Source organism: Sitophilus oryzae, unplaced genomic scaffold (genome assembly GCF_002938485.1).
Source record: "Sitophilus oryzae breed Bouriz unplaced genomic scaffold, Soryzae_2.0 scaffold_1181_pilon_pilon, whole genome shotgun sequence".
NCBI classification, from domain to species: Eukaryota; Metazoa; Arthropoda; class Insecta; order Coleoptera; family Curculionidae; genus Sitophilus; species Sitophilus oryzae.
In genome coordinates, this window is record NW_022145817.1 from 1,766,137 (window position 1) to 1,786,741 (window position 20,605).

At 31.7% G+C, this 20,605-nt stretch overlaps 1 protein-coding gene across 1 annotated transcript in view; it reads left to right on the forward strand.

The window, feature by feature from the left end:
• LOC115891464 overlaps positions 1-20,605 on the forward strand; it is a 35,237-nt gene that overhangs the window by 12,289 nt on the left and 2,343 nt on the right. Inside the window, exons 2-9 of the mRNA XM_030911917.1 lie at positions 14,009-14,109; positions 14,691-14,802; positions 14,863-14,990; positions 15,592-15,797; positions 16,338-16,494; positions 16,561-16,699; positions 18,598-18,733; positions 18,794-18,904. Coding sequence (XP_030767777.1) covers positions 14,009-14,109; positions 14,691-14,802; positions 14,863-14,990; positions 15,592-15,797; positions 16,338-16,494; positions 16,561-16,699; positions 18,598-18,733; positions 18,794-18,904 — 1,090 coding nt within the window. The remainder of the gene's footprint in view (positions 1-14,008; positions 14,110-14,690; positions 14,803-14,862; positions 14,991-15,591; positions 15,798-16,337; positions 16,495-16,560; positions 16,700-18,597; positions 18,734-18,793; positions 18,905-20,605) is intronic.

Consider the following 20,605-nt stretch of genomic DNA (forward strand, 5'->3'; position numbering starts at 1 on the left):
CTTCGTTATGCCCTTCCATTCTGAGGTACTTGCTGCGCGACAAAATTTGATCGTATTTTCAAACTTCAAAAGAGAGCAGTTCGATATTTATTGGGACTGAACAGTAGAACTCACTGCCAGAATTTCTTTAAAAATTTCAAAATACTGACTCTTCCTTCTTTATTCATTTTTGAGTCCGTTTGCTTAATCCGCAAGCACATATCTGCTATTCCCGAAAGGCCATCTCATAACTATCCACTTGGGAATGCGGAGCACGATCTTTATCTGCCATCCCCGAGCTCAGAACTAGTTAAAGGCTCAATACTGTACAATGCCAAAAAATGTACAATCATCTGCCTTTGAATATCAAGTCGCTTTCATTCTCTCCCGCATTTCGCAAAGCTCTGAAATCATACTTACTGGAGAGAGCCCTATATGCGGTAAACGATTTTTTTGTTGATGTTTAATCATGAACAATTTTCAATTTTAAAATTTTGATCATCTCACACACTGGTCAAAGGTCGAGTATTTAATATTTTATAACTCTTAAAATTATATCCATTTACAATTTTCCTATTGTAAAATTTTATTGATACGCTTTTTTTTGTGTTCTGTAATTGTCCATGTACCTATGTTCTATTTGTAATTTTAATGCCTTAAATTTTTTTGAGTTGTATGATTTATATTGTATATTTCTTATAATTTGTATATTTTTTGTGCTTTTGTTTGTTTTGTAAATGCTTTGTCGATGAAGCTATTTTGGCTTTTTGCACAATAAAGCGTTATTAAAAAACACGCTCCGCAGTCTTTGACAGCCTTTATGAATGAAGCTGTAGCAGCCTGAAGATGATTAGCTACTATTCGCCCATTCTCTGATAGAGTTACCTAAACGATTGCTAAGTTAGAAGCTGGTATGTACAGGGTGTCCCACTAAGAATAGCTCTCGGCTGTATCTCGGAAAGTATTAGCCGTAGGGGCTGCGAAAAAAATATTTATAACTAAAGAGGTTATGAGAAATTGCTGGAAATTATTTTCAAGTTTGTAGAACGACCGCTAGGGGGCGCAACTGCAACAAAAAATAAGAAAATGGAGTTTTTACACAATTTTGTCTAGATAACGTGTACTATAAGTAATAGCTTCTTAATCTTCAGTAAATTTTAAATATTTTTTGTTAGAGCCATTTTCCCCTATCTACAAAAATAAAGTGGTGGGGGAAGGTTAGATCTGTTTTTATTTAAACATTAATAACTCTGGACTGGAGGATCGGAATCCAACGAGCGAGGGTTCGTTTAAAAGAGCGTTTCTTACTCTATAGTGTACCATATAAACAATAATGATAAGCTTTTGAACGTAGACGCTAGGAGGCGTTGTCTTATAATTTAACAAACATTGCGCGTTTTTTTCAAAAAAATTAAATGCAATAGTATATGTAGTTTTAGCTCATAGTAAAGAGTAGTAAAAGCTTAAAAAGTCACCGAAAACCGCATCTTGATATCTTCTTTCAAACCGAAGATATTAGTAAAATTATAATAAATACCAAAAAATAAGGCCTTAATTACCTTATTTTTACAACACGGTATCAGTAGCCCTCTTGATTATGCCCATTCCAACAAAAAAATAAGATAGAAACAGTTAGGTTATTTTAAAATCGACGAAATACTAGAATACCATAATACCAGACGTATTAATATCTAATAATTAAGATATTAATAACAGTGAACAAGAAACGATGATTCAGTGAAGTCATGGTAGGCTTTGGAAAAAAGCTGCTTTTGACGTAATCGTATAAACGCCAAATTGTTATTAGATCAACATTGTGATAGTCTCAGCAGCGTTTTTTATCTTTTGATTGCTTTTTCAAAATGTCAACAACTTCAAGTACTTCAAATAATAAAGGCATTTTGAAAAAGCAATTAAAAGATAAAAAACGCTGCTAATAATTTGACGTTTATACTATTACGTCAAAAGCAACTTTTTTCCAAAGCCTACCATGACTTCACCGAATCATCGTTTCTTGTTCACTGTTATTAATATCTTAATTATTAGATACTATAATATATCTGGTATTATGGTATTCTGGTATTTCGTCGATTTTAAAATATACTAACTGTTTCTATCATATTTTTTGTTAGAATGGGCATAATCAAGAGCGCTACTGATACCGTATTGTAAAAATAAGGTTATTAAGGGCTTATTTTTTGGTATTTATTATAATTTTGCTAATATCTTCGGTTTGAAAGAAGTTATCAAGATGCGGTTTTCGCTGACTTTTTAAGCTTTTACTACTCTTTACTATCAGCTAAAATTACATGTACTATTGTATTTAATTTTTTTGAAAAAACGCGCTATGTTTGTTAACTTGTAAGAAAGCGCCCCCTAGCGTCTACGTTCAAAACCTATTATTATTTTTATGGTATAATATAGAGTAAGAAACGCTCTTTTAAACGAGCCCTAGTTTGTTGAATTCTGATCATCCTGTCCGGAGTTATTAACATTTAAATAAAGATAGAATAACCTTCCCCCACCACTTTATTTTAGCAGATAGGGGAAAATGGTCCTAACGAAAAAAATTCAAAATTTACTGAAGATTATGAAGCTATTATTTATAGTACCCATTATCTAGGCAAAATTCTGTAAAAATATTTTCTTATTTTCTATAGCAGTTACGCCCCCTAGCGGCCAATTTACAAACTTGAAAATAATTTCCAGCAATTTCTCATAGCCCCTTTAGTTATAAATATTTTTTTCCGCAGGCCTTACGACTAATACTTTCCGAGATACAGCCGAAAGCTATTCTTAGTGGGACACCCGGTACACAGTAATAGTAAACTGGCATAATGTCTACAGAATGATTTGGTTTGGTTTGGTTAAAATCTTATGAATATATACCGGTTTTCCTTGTTTTTGTCACTCAGTATACAAGCGAAGATAAATAGCTGGTAGTGATCACGCAAAGAACTTTTTTTAATGTACCTATTATGTTCAATCCAAACCAAACATCAGAAACGCTTATATTTTGTTCTTATTCATAATTATTTATCAATGACATAATAGCTAAGTAATTTTTTTCATTATTGCAAACTAAAATGCTCACAAATTACAAATAGAATGCAGCCAGAAACCGGTTGGACTTTTTGAAGGAATCGATTTAGTTTAAAACAGCTCATAATTAAAACAAAACACAGTTAAGCAATTTCAATATGAAAACCTTGGAAACTTGTTTTATTTGTATTAATAGAACTTTGAAGGGTTATATTTGTTTTGACAACGAGTTAAATTTTAAAGAAATATCTATAAAATTACGATTTATGGAGATATAAGACACAAACACTAAACTTTAATTTGTTAATATTTATTTAATAATTGACTATACAGCTTCGGAGGACCAAAATCTCTCTATAGAACCAGAGTAAGTGGAGCGACGAGTAGCGACAGAAACCGTCGGCTCTTTTGATGTGGTGCGATCAAATTTTCTTTCTCTCTCTTTTGACGTGTTTGACAGATAGACACCTATTTAACTGCTCAACTTATGAAGTGGTCCTATAAACGTGGTATACACTGCTCATAATTTGAAGTGGAATTAATTATAAAGTTTTATACATATTTTTTTTTGTTTTGTTTAATCCCTATTTCTAAATTTGAATGTATAATATATCTTACAGCTAATAAATAATAAAAAAAATGATACGTTGACTAAGGCATACTTGAAATAGATAGAGATATTTGATAAATGGCAACAGTGGCAACTTCGCTTCTTCATATGACAGATAGTCTACCCATGGGAAATTAAAACAACTTTGGGTGCACGCCATCAAAGACACCATACGTCGTCTTTATGAAGTTTGCTGGTGGTCGTATTATGATGTGCAACCAAAGTTATAATTTCCCTATATTTCGCGCAGCCGCAAAGAAAATTGAAAACCAGACTGTCGCTACTCGTCGATTTAAGGGTTTACTTAAGGCACCTTAAGGTACATTCAGGCTGAGAGCGTCGAGCGTCGCGTCCGCATATCGAAATGGAATCAATTCACTTAACTTAAATTAGACCGTTCAGGCTCTCGGCCTGAATGTATCTTAACTCTGATAGAATCAATACAAAACGATAATTAAAATTATAAATAGGGAGGTTAAATTACAGCTCTATCTACACTAAAAAAAATAATTTGAGAATTTAATAACAATATTGAGGGTTATTTCTTGCCACAGATTCTTATAGGAAGTTTACCATCCGTTCTTTAGTTTTACAACTCATTTATAAAATCGCTGTATGACCAATTTGTGGCCGGTACGTAAATATGTTATAATATATCTTTATATTCACTAATATTTTTTGTGAATTTATGTAAGAAATGTGTATTTTATAGTACATTTTAAAAACTTATTCATTGTAAATTTATCTTTTAAAATCGCCAATTTCTTGTAGTTTTACTATAGAGTAACAACCAATTAAAATATTTTATTATAGTGAATTTACAATAATTTTATACTTTTGGAAATTCACAAAGCATTAGTAAATATTAATAAATTTAATAAAACACGTGTTTATAATTATAATACTTATTATACAGATTAATAAAAAGTCGCAAAACAGAATCTATGTATGTAAGATACTCATTGCCATCTCTTATTGTCTAGAAGAACTTTACTAGAATTCTGCGCCTAACCAAAATAGGAACAAACTTGCCATTAGAAACAAAATTAAAAAAAAAACATGCAAGAAAAAAGTATCTAATCAAAACAGCCAACTTACCAACTTAGAGACTATGGATGTAAAGAATCCTTTACTCCAGTCTTCTATTAAATTTGTCCTCTGAAACACAGTCTGAAAGAATAAATAATACTTAGAGATATGTTGATATAGAGGGATCATGGAACAATTATGTTTACATCAAAAAATCGCTAAAATTAAAATGCAAATAATAATGGAGATTGCTTTTTCTAAGAAAGCTGGCTTTATATTTACAGAAACTACATATAAACATAATTAATATAAAATTGTTACGGATTCCGTGGGTCCACTATTTAAACTCACGATAAAATACTTAACGAATTTATTTGTCTCACTCTGTACACACAACTTATACTATTTACAACACAATTTATGCAACTACTATTACTCTAACGGTATTTCGCGGTATTATCAAACTTCAGACTGGTCCAACTGTCAAAGCGCAGGCCTTATATGTATACCCCCTGGCGATGGTTTCTGGAATTTTCTAAAGAATTCTGTAATTTTCTTTTACTTTCTGGCGAATTCGCCAGGTTCCTCAATGCACGTTGCGGTTATGTAACAGTAATGCAGTTATGCAACCAGTAGTACACCTTGATCTTGACAATATACTTACCCTTAAATTATAAAAACACTAATCACCCACACTCTGAGATTCCCACCTTTTCAAAAAACTGCTTAGATTAAAATGTTCTTCGTTTTTCCTCTACGTTTTTAGTCGATTACTAAATTCGCATCAGCTTTTATAAGAAGTTACGTGACGTGACGTCACTTTTTACTTTTTTACTAAATATTATGTTATCGTTGATTATGGTAAATTCACATTAGTTGTGAATATGTTTAGAGACCTGAGATCATCTGATATTAATAAACTGTTTTGCAAAATTACATTTTTTCGTGAAAATATGCAAAAATATCTTATATTTACAAGTTTCTTATTAAAAATACTATAATCTATCAATATTTTTTTTGTAAAATTACTTATATTTTTTTTTTTTACTTATACTTTTTTTCAGTGTACATACTTGTAATACGGAAAAGTAATGGGACGGTAGGTGAAAAATAAAAAAAAATAAAAACGGTTTAATGGCTGACTTAAAAAAGCCAACAAACCTAATGAAGCAAACAGATAAATAGTTAACGGACAAGAAAGAGAAATTGACCTAAACAGAGTATTTTTATTTGTAGAAATCAATTTTATGTATTTGTTGCGGAATAATCACCTTTCCTAATTTATTTTACTACAATGGCAAACAGTTTCAAGAAATATAAATAAATTTAAGTTTATATTATCAGTGCATATGAGAAAAATTAGAAAGTGATCAATGTTATGTTGATATATGCAATAATAATTAAACATGGTAATGGGCATTACGTCGATTCGGTGTCTCCAATTCCGGAAAATTGTTTATCTCCTATAAATTATGTATGTTTGTGTGTACAATAGTATCTACCTATACGAAGAAATATCTAGCTATACCTGGGATTAATAAAATTATATTTGGCAATTGGCATGTCAATAAAAATATTCCTAGAAAATAGAGATTAGAATTCCGACTTTTGTCTAGCTGAAATCAGTTATAAAGAAATATTTGTTTATTTAGTATTGGGAAGCCTTTTCGAATAGTATGCTACAAACAATTTTCTATGGAAATGCATCCTTTTTGAGTTTTTCAACTTTAGAATTGCTAACATTAGGACTACTTTAGTTTAGCTGAAATCAGTTATGCTGGAAATATTTGTTTATTTATTATCTGGAGACCTTTCCAAATAGAAAGTCACGAAAAGTTTTCTGCGGAAATGCATAATTTTTAATTTTTCTTTAGAATAGAGGAACCAGTTACATGAAAACACCGTTTCTGATTTTCATTCTAGAATGTTTTCTAAAGGCTTGGCGCATTTCAGTTGATTTTAAAAAATTCCGACCGCAGCGCTGTATACGGCAAAAATCAGAAATTTTCGCTATGTATTTCACGCCGTCCCGGTTACAGTTCATGTTGATCGCATTAAAATAATATTGAAATCGTGGCTTTGTCATAATATTTAAGTATTTTAGTTTTTTGCTAGTGCAGTCATTGAAACTATAAAACACTCTGGTATGAGGTGTGTGTTTTGTAACGCTGTTTCGGATAGTAAAAAATAAGTGAAAAAGAATCCGATCTAGGCGTAGCCGTCGTCTTGTGTTAACAATTTCAAATGTTAATAAAATTGCCGAAAAAACGCGTGTAGAGGAGAGCGTAATTAAGACCTTGCTGGGTGCAATAACATTCAATAACTTAACTTTCCCGGATATTCAACTCTCCCGAAACAACATTTTAACCTTCATAGTTTCTCACACCGATTTGATCAAAAGCAAAAATGGATTCAAGCAATTCGACGAAACAAGTGAGTACAAGTTAATACTATTTTATGAAAACTACATATTATTTCCGCAGAAATATTTTTGTGTGTTTATGTTTAGAATGTAAATGCAGGAACATGTTTTTATGTAACTGATTTCAGTTATTCTAAAGTCAGAGAAATGAAAATGATGCATTTCTGCAGAGAAATTTTTATGATTTTGTGTTTGGGGAGGCTCCTATATACTCGATATTTTGTTGTTTCTTTTATCGGTGATTTCGGCTAAAAAAATTTCACCCCTGAGTTCAGATATAGTCGCTAAAAAACATAATTTTGTCCTCGTTTGACCATTTAAACACAAAGCGAGAAAGTTTACAGATATGGCGACAAAGGAAAGAAACTATTTATTTTGAAGCCTACCTTTGTTTACTATTGTTTCATAAAACCACATATTTAGTCTCGAGCATTTTTCGTGGTACTATTTTCAAGAAAATATTTGGAACGAGATATAGAAAAAGGAACCACCAACATTTCTGTTAATTATGAAAAGAAAATGTTGATATTTTGGTGAAAGTTTTAAACACCCTGTGGAATATGTTAAGACAGCAAGGAATTTAAAAATAATTTTATCATCTAGCTCCATTCTTTCTCAATAGTTTGTTTTTTGGTTCATCTCAATAGCTTTATTTTTTTTCGAGATATTCGGTTTTGAAGAAGACACTGCCTTTGCTTTTAATCCTAGTCAACACCTAGTTAAGTTGTGGTATTCCAAACTGTAGGGTGTTCGAAACTTATTCACCAAATTACTCACCAAAATATCAATATATTCCCTCGTATAATGAACAAATGATAACTTTTATTTTTAATTTAGAGACACCAAAAAAGTCAAATAATTTAGCTACAAATTGCTTAAAAAATTATCAAAATTGGTCCACAAGAACACAATGTATACAACTTTAAAATACATCAAAATTTTAAGGTGCCCGTTTTTAGTGCCGTAATCAATAGACAATTGACAGCTCTATGCATGTTACAAAATTGTTGTCTCATTGGAATGAAAATGAGGAGGAATGAAAACGCAACAATAAATATTTAATACTGTTAAACACATATCTGTGTCGGAGCATTTTATTGTTATATCATTCAACCTTGCCTTGTAATAGATTGTAGAAATTCTTAAGGATACATTTAAAAGCATTTATTTTTATTAGGTATTTATTTTGAAACACCTAATATTAAAGAATTTTTTGCCAGAAAAAAAACGTATTTTATTATTTTTACATTATTAAAACAAGCAATTAAAACTGTGTGTTTTTAGCTATACCTTTCAACTTCTAATAATTTTATATCTGGCATGTATTTCTCTCAATTATAGGCTACAAGATTTTGTGTCGCACCAGAATACGAAATAAAGTTCTAATTTCTAGATTCATTTATACAATTCAAAGCTATAAATGGTATACTTTGTTCTGTTGTATTAACACGTTCATTTTCATTCCCTCTAAAACCGCATCTTCGAGCATCAAATATTTATCCTCTTCTGTTACTTCTGTTACCTCATCCTTCCTCTGAATTCATATCTCAATCAGCCATTTTGTTTTTTTTACCACATTTGTAACAATCAAAACGCGATGCTTGAAACATTACTTCATCACTGCTTGTTCCAATCTGAGAATACTTATAATTATGCCTTGTAAATACTTATATTATGCCTTGCAAAGAATCGTCAACTCCTCATCTAATCGTGATTTGACAAAATCCATTATAATATTTTGGTTCGCTCTTTCTTAATTACGGCCTCGTAATCTTCATTTAATGTTAACAGTAAATGATATACTTTACCTTTTTCATCCAGTTTTGATCCAACAGTTTCTTGTTCTCTAATAAGTGTCAAAATTCAGAAAATTATCTACTAGTTTTTAATTTTTCTTTATTCTTAAAGATAATAACTTTTTCTTTAAAGTTAGTTTTGTAAAAACACTTTTTCTTTCAAATATATCTTCCTAATTCTTTGTCATAAATTTGACTCTTCTTGAATATTTTACCAAATCTAGATGTTTATCCGTAAAACACTGTACAATTGTTGATTTTGTTTCTGTGTCCTTTATTTTAAATTGTTTCTTTTCTTCTTCTGTACTATAATTGCTTTCTTCATTTTCTACTGTTTCTTTGATTTGTTTTTCTCCCAGTAAAATAATCACTTTAAATCTCCAGTTATTAAATTTTCCTCATACTAACAGCACTCTTCCAATTTCTTTTTCTTTTTGAATACTAGACTGATATTTCTAGAAATACTGGGAATTCTGAGCTTTATGATACAATAGAGAATTGCTTCATCAACTTAATTATTCAGCAACATGTAACAAATTAGAAAAACATAGTAAATTTTTACATCATTGTTATCAGAAGGCGTTTTCTTTCATGAGTTTTTCTGTGACTGAAAAGATACGGATAAAATTTCATTACTTTGTTTCCTCTTTACTTTTTGGTTGTCGTTGTTAACTGAGTTTACAATTCTTCTCCATTGCGTTCTATTGTGCGCTGCTTCCTCCCACTGATTTTGCATGCTTATCCCCTTTAAGTGAGTGGAAAATATCATTGTACTTTTTGAGTTGTCCACCCGGTTTCCTCTTACTGTCTACAAGCTCACCGTAAAAAAAAGATTTCGGTGGGCGATTTTCTCGCATCCTGCATACGTGACCAGCCCATCTTAAGCGGGATATAATAATCATAACTTCAGCGCTCTCGCAGCTAGCTTCTCCAAGGACGGATACGTTTGAGACATGGTAGAACCAAAAAGTTATCTAAGGTGTCTCTGTTGCAACTTGTTTAATACGTTCATGTGCCAGCGGAGGTATGGCACCCAGGTTTCGCTTTCATATGACATGGTGGAGATTATTATTATCATTATTGAAACCTATTGTTATTATTATAATACTACTAGGCCAGTAAGCGAGGATAAAAATATGGTATTACCGAATTCTTCACACCCTCATCGATTAACCTGAAATTTTAACAGTGAATAAAGATATATGTAAGAAACAAAAGTTACATAGTAGCAATGTGTTCTTTCACCCTGGGAGTGAGTGCCACCCCTTCTCGGGGGTGAAAAATAAATCACCCATTTTAATTGCAGAAATCAATAAAGGGATGAATTCTAAGTAAAAAGTTATATAGAGTTATTTAGGATTGAAAATGTTGATTTTTCATCTAAAAACTGCATATTTTTCTACCATTTTTTATTAATAACTCGAAAACCTTGCGTTTTATCGCAAAACTTATATAAAGCAAAAATGAAGCTTTTAGAATAATGAATCGAATTCATTTGAGTTGATTACCGTAGGTGTTGATTACCGTAGCCGAGTTATCACTATGTAAAGATGATTTTTTATTTTTCGAGAACTACATTGTTTCACCTTTTACCGTAAAATAATGGCAAAAGAACACGTTTTCCAAAGAAAATGAATTTGACCGTTTTTAAGGTGCTTGAAAATACCTTTTAAATGCTTTTTTAAAAGGTCTTTCCTTTATCTTGCCTAGTTTCTGAGATATGTCAAAAAAATAAAAAATATTATAAAAAATAAAAAGTTTCATTATTTTCAACTTTCTTCCAAATTTAGGCATTCTAAACCGCTCGAACTTACAGAGCCCATTGTTAGTACCTAAATATAGCCATGTGTACAGGGTGGGTCAAATTCGAAGCTTTTAAATGGAAACACCCTTTTCTATAGGAGATAGACGAAAACTAATATCGGTGCCTGGAGCTCAATTTTTGTCAAAAACATGATGGTAAAAACCGCATATCGATATCTGTTACCGTTTCGGAGTTACGGGGTGTTTTTCAAAAATATGCATTTTTAAGAAATCGCTGTAACTTTTTTGCTATGGAAAATTTTGTATTTTTATGAAAACATTTCGAAAGCTTTAAATTAATAATCTAAGAATTATCAACAGAAAATTTAATTTTTTATATGAAACACCCTGTATATCTTTAATTTATTGAAAATAATTTAAAATTACCTTTCCAAAAATATAACACTTGATATTTTGCTCGATTCCTCTTCGAAATAGAGGGTATACAAAAATTCGCCCGCTTTAAATAAGTAGGCTTTGAATGGCACCGGCTGAAAAAAATTCTAGCTGTGAGCATCAATTAAAACGAAAATAATATTTGCTATGAGAGATGCAGAATTATATAACAATTTAAAATATATTTAACCAACATCAACATATTTAAACTATATTTGATAACAATAAAAATAAATAGCAAACCAAGACATGAGATTTTGCTGCAGGTGTTCGACCGTCTTCTGTTATATCGACCATCTTCTGTTATGGATAGACGGGGCCGTTTCTGAACATTTCTCGCGGAATTCATTAACTTAGTGGGGGTGAAAGATACCCTCTCATAACTGCTAAGTATTTCTAATTCTTGTCTAGATTAGACGGAAGGATAAGGAACCTTTATTTTTCCGCAAATATATCCATAGTATTAGATCCATGGGCACTAAGTCAGGTGGTCTCGACGGCCAACGGCTGGGATCTTGGTTAGCTATTCAATTATTCTTGAAATTGGCTGCAAAAATTGGCTGATAACTTCAGCGTTCTGAGGCGGAGCCTCTTCTTGCTGGAAAAATATGTTTTCGAGTTCCATTAAGGGCATATAGTTAATAAGGGGTACAAAGCCTACTAGTTAAAAGTGACGAACTTTGAAAAATTCTGTATTTCGAAGGGGAATATAACAAAATATCAAGTGTGCTATATTTTTGGAAAGGTAATTTTATATTCTTTTCGGTTAATTAAAAATATAGAGGGTGTCCCAAATAAAAAATCAATTTTTCTGTTGATAACTCTTAAATTATTAATTTAAAAAAAATATACTTATACCATTAAATTCTACGTAAAAAGGTGCTTTGGAAATGTTTTCATAGAAATAAAAAATTTTCCATAGCAAAAAAGTTACAGCGATTTATTAAAAATGCACATTTTGGGTTTGGAAAAAAAAACACCCCATAACTCTTAAACGGTAACAGATATTGATGTGCGGTTTTCAGGGTTGGCAATGATATATATCGGATATATATCATTGATATATATCATGATATTTATACCTTGATATATATCATGATATTTATTTTTAATTTAAAAATAAAACTCAACGATCAGAAAGAAAAAAACAAAAAAGATAATATTGATTGGATCTGGGACAAAACTGTATCAATTGATTCTGAACATGACAAATCTGACGATGATTTTCATTAATAAAATTAATAAATCAAATATAAATTTGTTTGTTGTTAGTTTTAGAATATCTGTTTATTTTTTAGAATATCTGTTTATTTTTTAGAATTTCTGTTTATTTTTTAGAGTTCCTGTTTATTTTTTAGAAGTTCTGTCTATTTTTTTAGAATTTCTGTATATTTTTTTATATATTTTTGTTTTAATGTTGTTCCTATTATGTGCAGAGCAACAATAATTAAGTTGAAATAAAAATATTTGCTTGAGCTCTTGATTTTACTTGATACTAAACGCAGTTTTACCGGTTTTACATAAAAAATAAAAACAAAAATAAATATCAAAACTTGATATATATCGGATATATATCAGATATATATCGGATATATATCCGATATTTGATATCTATATTGTTACGTTTTTCGTCGGTTCCGTGTGGATAGAAAGTCACAATTTATTTAAACACTATTTATTTAACACTAATTAACAAAAACAATAGCGATAAAAGACTTATAGAACTATTTACAAACGATTTATAACTAAGAATTTATTTTGAATTTTAGCGCGTCAACTGCACTTGTCGATTTATAACTGCCCTCTGTAGGCCACAGCCGCCGGCTTTTATACCGACAGGTAAAGAACTCTAGAATAGTCCATAGATCGTTAGGTGCTTAGAGAAGGTTTTCGAATGTTCTCGTATGTACTAGTCCATTCCAGTGGGACTCGATTCTTCTCGAACGAATGAATCATTACGGTGTCCATTCTTCAATGCGATGTTAAGGTCATCTGAGGGCGGGACATATAGTTAGGTTAGGTCGAGTTCACACGGGTCCGCAACAATATAAATATCATGATATTTGCCAACCCTGGCGGTTTTCACCATCATGTTTTTGATGAAAATTGAGCTCCAGACACTGATATTAGTTTTCGTCCTTTTTTCGTCTATCTGCTACAGAAAAGGGTGTTTCCATTTAAAAGCGTCGAATTTGACCCACCCTGTACATGTATTACGATTAGTTTTTATTTTTATGATTTTAGTCATAGATTTTGTTATTAATTTTTTTCCGAAGAAATGAGATGACAATTTTATTTTTATCATATTGTGATAACTCGGCTATTATTACACTTACGGTAATCAACTAAAAATGCATCGTTCAGTTATTCCAAAAGCTACATTTTTGCTTTATATGAGTTCTGCGATAAAACGCAGGGTTTTCGAGTTATTTATAAAAAATGGCAGAATCATGCAGTTTTAAGATGAAAAATCAACATTTCAAATCCTAAATAACTAAAAAAATATTAATTTTCTGAAAAAATGTTACAGAACGTTTTTTGCTTAGAATTCACCCCTTTACTGATTTTTGCAATTAAAATTGGTGATTTATTTTTCACTTCCGAGAAGGGGTGGCACTCAGGGTGAAAGCACACATCGAATTCATGAACATATAGAGATACATATATAAGAAACAAAAGTTACTATGTAACTCTATTCACTGTTAATATTTCAGGTCAATCGGTGCAGGTGTTCAGAATTCGGACCCTAAAACCCTCGCTTACTGGCCTATACATTAATATCAATAAGTTAACACTGATTAAAAAATAAGTAAAATATACTGTTCAAATAGTCTGTGTGAAATTAAACTAAGTAATAACAAAATAATTTAAATAAATTTCTGGTTAGAAAGTTTGTTTTCTACCTGACTTTTATCTATAGGTTCTTTACAGTTAACGGCCAAGGAAAAGGAAAAGAGGAAGAATTTCAGTGTCCCTCAGCAACAGGAACAGGAAACTTCGCGGATCCAGTCACCTGTCGAAGATTTTATCAAGTAAGCGTTTAAAACCTTCATCTGTTTTCGATTGTATGCTATGGGTGGTTACGGTCTTTGAATAACAAAATTAAGGAAACGTTTTAGATTATTTTTAAAGATGTAACAACATTTTCGAAGAGTACAGATACTAATATCACAGCTAATATTGTCGATATAGTTTGCTTATTTGATTTAAAAATAAAAAGAACTGTTACTATTTTGTAAAAGAAAATATGTTTCTTTTATCGAAATCTATCAGCCCTAAAAATATTTGCACTTACCTGTTTAAGGCTCACCCTGTATAATAATCTAGACAGAAGAGATAATTAAGTTAGAGAGAGGTTGCGCCTTGCTCAATCCAATATTCATCGTAATGTTTTGAAATCTAAAAAAAAATCCTATTACTTTCCTACAACTTCTGAAAAAATTTAAAAAAAAATAAAAAGTAACAAAAAAACGGCACTACAGTTGGCTTGGAAATAAAGATCGCTGTCATTTTTCTATTAAAAATTATATGGTGAAATGTCATCGATCGTCATTTCCAATCCAACCATAATCCAACCTGCATACATAATGGTATTTTTTCTTTACCTTTCTAGTGCGTAGATGGTTATCCGTACCAAAACAGATGTCCATCGGGGTTGTACTTCGATGACATAAGCAAATTCTGCACGTTTAAGAACGAAGCAAGATGCGGACCGGTACCCTCAAGTACGAAATTAAATAGTTAATCCAACTCTATTAAAACTAACTTATTTTATTTTTATTCAGCACCGGCTCCCGCAACAGAACCACCAACAGAACTGGCAGAAAAGTGCAATACTGCCGAATGTCAGTTACCGTACTGTTTCTGTTCCAAGGATGGTACTCTAATTCCTGGGGACTTACAACCAGAAAAGGTGAGCCGATTAATAATAATTTATTAATTAAAAAACTTTGACAAATGTGTCATAATGTATTAATCCTTTATAATAAAATTTAATAATAATAATTTAATAAAATAAATAAATAATAATTTAATAAAATTTTAGGTTCTGTATTCTCCTATACAATTATTGTGCGTCCAGATTTGACACTTAATAGAATAAACAAAAAAAACTTGCTGATATATAAAGTGTCAATTAGATTTCCAAGGCAGACTTGAACTTATTTTTTTAGTGAATTTACATAATAATGAATAAAAATTAGATACAGTACGTCTGTCCGTTCTGTAGCTACGGGGTATCCGTGAGAGGGGAAACGATATTCTCTCGATGTTTTTCGTAAAAAATTAGACAGGACGCGTCGTTCAATAAAAATTCGACAAATTTGCAAGTAGCCAATAAAATGAGTGGGCGGAGCGATTTACGGTGACGTACTCGTCAAGTCGACGTATAAAATATATTGCTGTTTATTTAAATGTTTTTTGTCCGCATTCCTTTCATAGACACAGATCCAGCAGATGTACTGTACCACCGTATAGACTTTTTTTCGCTCTATCTAACATGTAATTTTTTTCAGACGCCACAAATGGTTTTATTAACATTCGACGGTGCCGTCAATTTGAACAATTATGATCATTACAAAAAAGTGCTAAACGGCAAAAGAAAGAATCCGAATGGGTGTAACATCAAAGGAACGTTTTTTATTTCACACGAGTACAGCAACTATCAAATGATCCAAAGATTAGCTAGCGAGGGAAACGAAATAGCTACAGAAACAATCTCGTAAGAACCTTTTTTTTGTAGGGTCAGGTGGTGTAAAAATAAGACACGCCATATTTAGCTTAAAAATGAGACATTCAAATATAACTACTTAAAACTTATATTTAGGCAGCTTTCGTGTTAAGAACATTTCACAATTATTGGTTAAGGGATCATCCCCATCAGCTGTTTGTTAGTTTTTCTGAGTATCTTATCCTCCTAGTTGCATAGACCAAAGCAGGACCTTTCAATATGCATTTTGTGACTTGTTGTCTTATTAGTATTGTTTAACCCAGCAAATGTCATTTTTATCTACACTTCTTATGTGTTAAATATAAGACACCCTTTACTACTTATTTACTGACTTTTTTAGGGGTACTTTTGGTATATGTTTACTTCTGCAATAGTTCTTTTACCACGAAATACCTTTAATAAAAGAAATACTTTTGTATTCAAATGGTTGTAACGTTGCAACTAAGAAAAAAACTAAATGTTTTGGAAAATGTCTCATTTTTACACCACTTAAACCTAAATAAAAATATTTAATGACGAAATGGTTTTTAGACTACAATCTGGTCTACAAGACAAAGGCTACGAAGAATGGGTAGGAGAAATGGTAGGAATGAGAGAAATCCTCAAACACTTTGCCAACGTTTCGAAAAGTGAAGTTGTGGGAATGCGTGCACCGTTCTTAAAGCCCGGAAGGAACACCCAATACAAAGTAACAAACGGTTTCTTCTTTTATGTAAAAAACGTTTGTTTGTAATTGTTTTTGGTATTGTTACAGGTGATGGAAGAATTTGGATACATCTATGACAGTTCCGTTGGAGTTCCAGCTTTGCCTATTCCAGTTTGGCCTTATACCTTAGATTATAAAATACCTCATGAGTGTAAATCAGGAACTTGTCCTACAAAATCATTCCCAGGTAAATAAATTATATCATGTAGAATGTAGAATGAGTTGGAGGGGGTTAATCACTCCGACCTACAGATCTATTGTACCCTCTTCACTTGAGTTATAACTCATAATACAGTCTCAGGGCTTTGACAAAAGCCAGTATCTGGAAGGGTTTTATAGAGGGTAATTCTCGATATCCAATATCAGTTGTACCAAAGTTTGTGGCACAAATGGCTGTCGTCTCGCCGCACTCAGTGATGAGGTGTTCTGGCGTTTCTCCATTTTTCCTACAGAATCAGCATTCACCGTTTTTCCTTAGCTTTAATCTACTGAGGTATTCAATCAGTTGAGGAGACAGTGTTCTGTTAAAAACCCCGTGACAATCCGGAGAACGTTTTTACTTAAATCAAGATAAGTCTTTGATTTTTGGCGCCCAACGTGGAGCCCCACTACTTATTGTATATACTATATGTTACGGACAATGATGTAAAACCGGTTTTTATCAGTAATTACCGGTCAATGTTTTATCGGCCCACTTAGGTTGGACATTGTTTTTAATGACCGGCCATTAACTAAAAATTAATCTCTGTTTCTAATTCTGGCGCTTCTGAAAAAGTCTACAAATAAGGTAATAAGGTAACATTTCAAGCGTCTAGCTGCTACCAGTCATTGACGTCAACACGAAGTTGCACGAATGAGTTTTGATTGCTTTGGTTTTAAGCCTTTTTCGTAATTTTTTATAATCTTAATAGGAATTTGATTGCTTTGAATGTTTTGATTTTAAAATTTAATGTCAAAGCCAGAGTTCACTGGAAAGGACTAACAGATACATAGAGGAAATATTAGCTGTTCTACTGTTGTTGCTGCTGTTATCTGTTGTATGTCAAAACATTTCCCAATATTATGTGATCAATAACGTTATTGTCCGGATAGTGACTGACAAAATGCTAATAGAAGAGTAACATTTTTAAAATTACCTTTAATTTATGGGAATTTTCATAAATAGCTGGGCTATGACGATATGATCCGATGAAAATGGGTACTTAGTAGCCAAGTATTACCATAAATGCCATGTATTATATTGAATTGTCCGTAACAGACGTACATTTTATTTTTTTTTTGATAAAAAACGAGATTTGGTATGTTAGTATATAAATAGGATTAAAAACATAAATTAGGATTGATTGACGTATTCAATGTCAATCAATTGTTTTCGGTCACTTTCGGTTTCACTGGAAATGACTACAACTTTTGATTTTTAAATGGCACCCTCGGTATTTTGTTACCTTATTCGATAGAAATGACATTTGACATTTCCACATAATATGGTTTATTTGAAATTGCAACACGCGATTCATAACGACAATTTGACTCAAAATATCAAGTGTGTGGTATCAAATAGTGGTGCCAATGGTAATGAGCCACCCTCGTTCCGTTTGAAAAAATTGAGATTTGATTAAAAATACGATTTGGGCATCTTTTAACCGGCCAGGACAAGATATTAAAAACATTAGACGATTAAATCTATTTTCCCAAGGCTCCTTGATTAAAAATTAGTGTTTTAACACAGCCCACTCTAGATTGAAATTTAAAATACAATTTTTTTTTAAGCGAAAATGTCAAAAGTTGACATATGATATGTCATTCTATTCAGAATGTTATTTTCTATCGAATAAACTAAAAAAAATACCGAGGGTGCCATTTAAAAATCAAAAGTTGTAGTCATTTCCGGTGAAACAGGAAGTGGCCCAGAAGAATTGAATACGTCAATCAATCCTAATTTATGTCATATACTAACATTACAAATATCGTTTTTTTTTATCTGAAAAAGTAAAAAAGTTATAGGGATATTTAAAATGTATTACATTTTACATATGTATGAAATAAACATAGAATAATACTTAAGAATTAATTTTTAAAATATAGGAATTTGGGAAGTGCCACTAAATGCTCACTACGTTGAAGGTTTTGAAGGAGGTCACTGTCCATACTTAGATCAATGTGTATTACATAATCACGACCCTGAAGATGTCTTTGAATGGCTCCAAGAAGATTTCTTGAGGTACGATACCATTCTACGTCCTTTTATTTATTTAAACATTTTTTTATTATCGTTTTATAGGTACTACGATCAGAACAGGGCACCTTACATGATGGCCTTTCATACAAATTGGTTTTCGATCAAAGAGTTAGAAAAAGGACTTCATAAATTTCTCGACTGGGTTACGACGCTGTAAGTATTTGATCTGTTTTTTTTTTAACGAGGGTGTCTATTACGTCTCCTTACTTCCTAATTAACAGTATTTCAAAATCGTCCAACTCACGTGTGTGATATTTTATAATTAAATATGCTCAAATTGGGATTCTGTATTAAGTAAAAGTTACTTCGCAGATTACGTTCAATTTCTAACCTTGTTTTAAACACCGGGATAAGAATAAGTTGTGATTAACACAGATAACTAAATTATTTTATTTGTGAAATTATTGTGAATGTGGATGAACAGCAAACATACTCCGCGAATACTATTCTCAGTTAAACTAATAATTCCTTTGTAGACGATCATTGCAATTCGGAAAAACATTAACCACCCTATTCAAACCACATCTATATATATAAATCTGACTGTCCTGACTGATACTGACTCATCAACGCCCAGACCAAACCCTTGTCCCTAGAAAGCTGAAATTTTGCACAGGGGTTCCTTTTATGATGTAAGATAAGAAAGGATTTTTTAAAATTCATCCCCTAAGGGGGTAAAAAGGGGGGTGGAATATTACAATATTTTTTATTTAAAAAACGGTCAAGTTTCCGAAAAAACGCTTAAACACGTATATTTTATTTTCTTTTTTTACATATTTTAAGATTTTTTAAAAATGTATACAGGGTGTTTCGAAAAATCTGGTCAGAGATTAATCACGATCCTGCTTAAAGCGCTTGACGTAAAAAGCTGATTTTTGGAAAATGGATTGACTTTAGGGTGTAGAGGTTCGATAAGAAGGGATTTTTCGAAACTCGAATTCTAAGGGGGTGAAACCACCCCTCAAATATTAGAATATTTTTTTATTTAAAACCGGTGAGTTTTTCGGAAAAACTCTTAAACACGTATATTTTATTTTGTTGTTTTACATATTTTAAGATTTTTAAAAATTTATACAGGGTGTTTCATAAAATATGACCATTGAGTAATCACGATTCTGCTTAAACTGCTTGACGTTTAAAGCTGATTTTTGGCAAACGGATTGACTGTGGGGTGTAGAGGTTCGATAAGAAGGGATTTTTCGAAACTCGAATTCTAAGGGGGTGAAACCACCCCTCAAATATTAGAATATTTTTTATTTAAAAACCGGTGAGTTTTTCGGAAAAACTCTTAAACACGTATATATTATTTTGTTGTTTTACATATTTTAAGATTTTTAAAAATTTATACAGGGTGTTTCATAAAATATGACCATTGAGTAATCACGATTCTGCTTGACGTTTAAAGCTGATTTTTGGCAAACGGATTGATTGTGGGGTGTAGAGGTTCGATAAGGAGGGGTTTCTCAAATCTCAAATTCCAAGAGGGTGAAAACGCCCCTCAAATATTACAATATTTGTTATTTAAAAAACGGTTAGTCTTTCGGGAAAACGCTTGGAAACGCATAGTTTATTTTGTTTTTTTACATATTTTGAAATTTTTTAAAAAATCATACAGGGTGTTGCAAAAAGTGGGGTAAATTGATTAACCACCTGCTTGATGTAAAAAGATTATTTTTGGCAAACGGATTTTTCGAAAGTCAAATTCCAACGAGTTGAAACTACCTCTCAAATATTACCAAGTTATACAGGGTGTAGAGGTTCGATAAGAAGGGAGTTAAGTGCAAATATTTTCAGGGGTTGTATATTTTGACCCCAGGAACACGTCTATGAGTTTTTTTTCGCAAAAAAAAGATG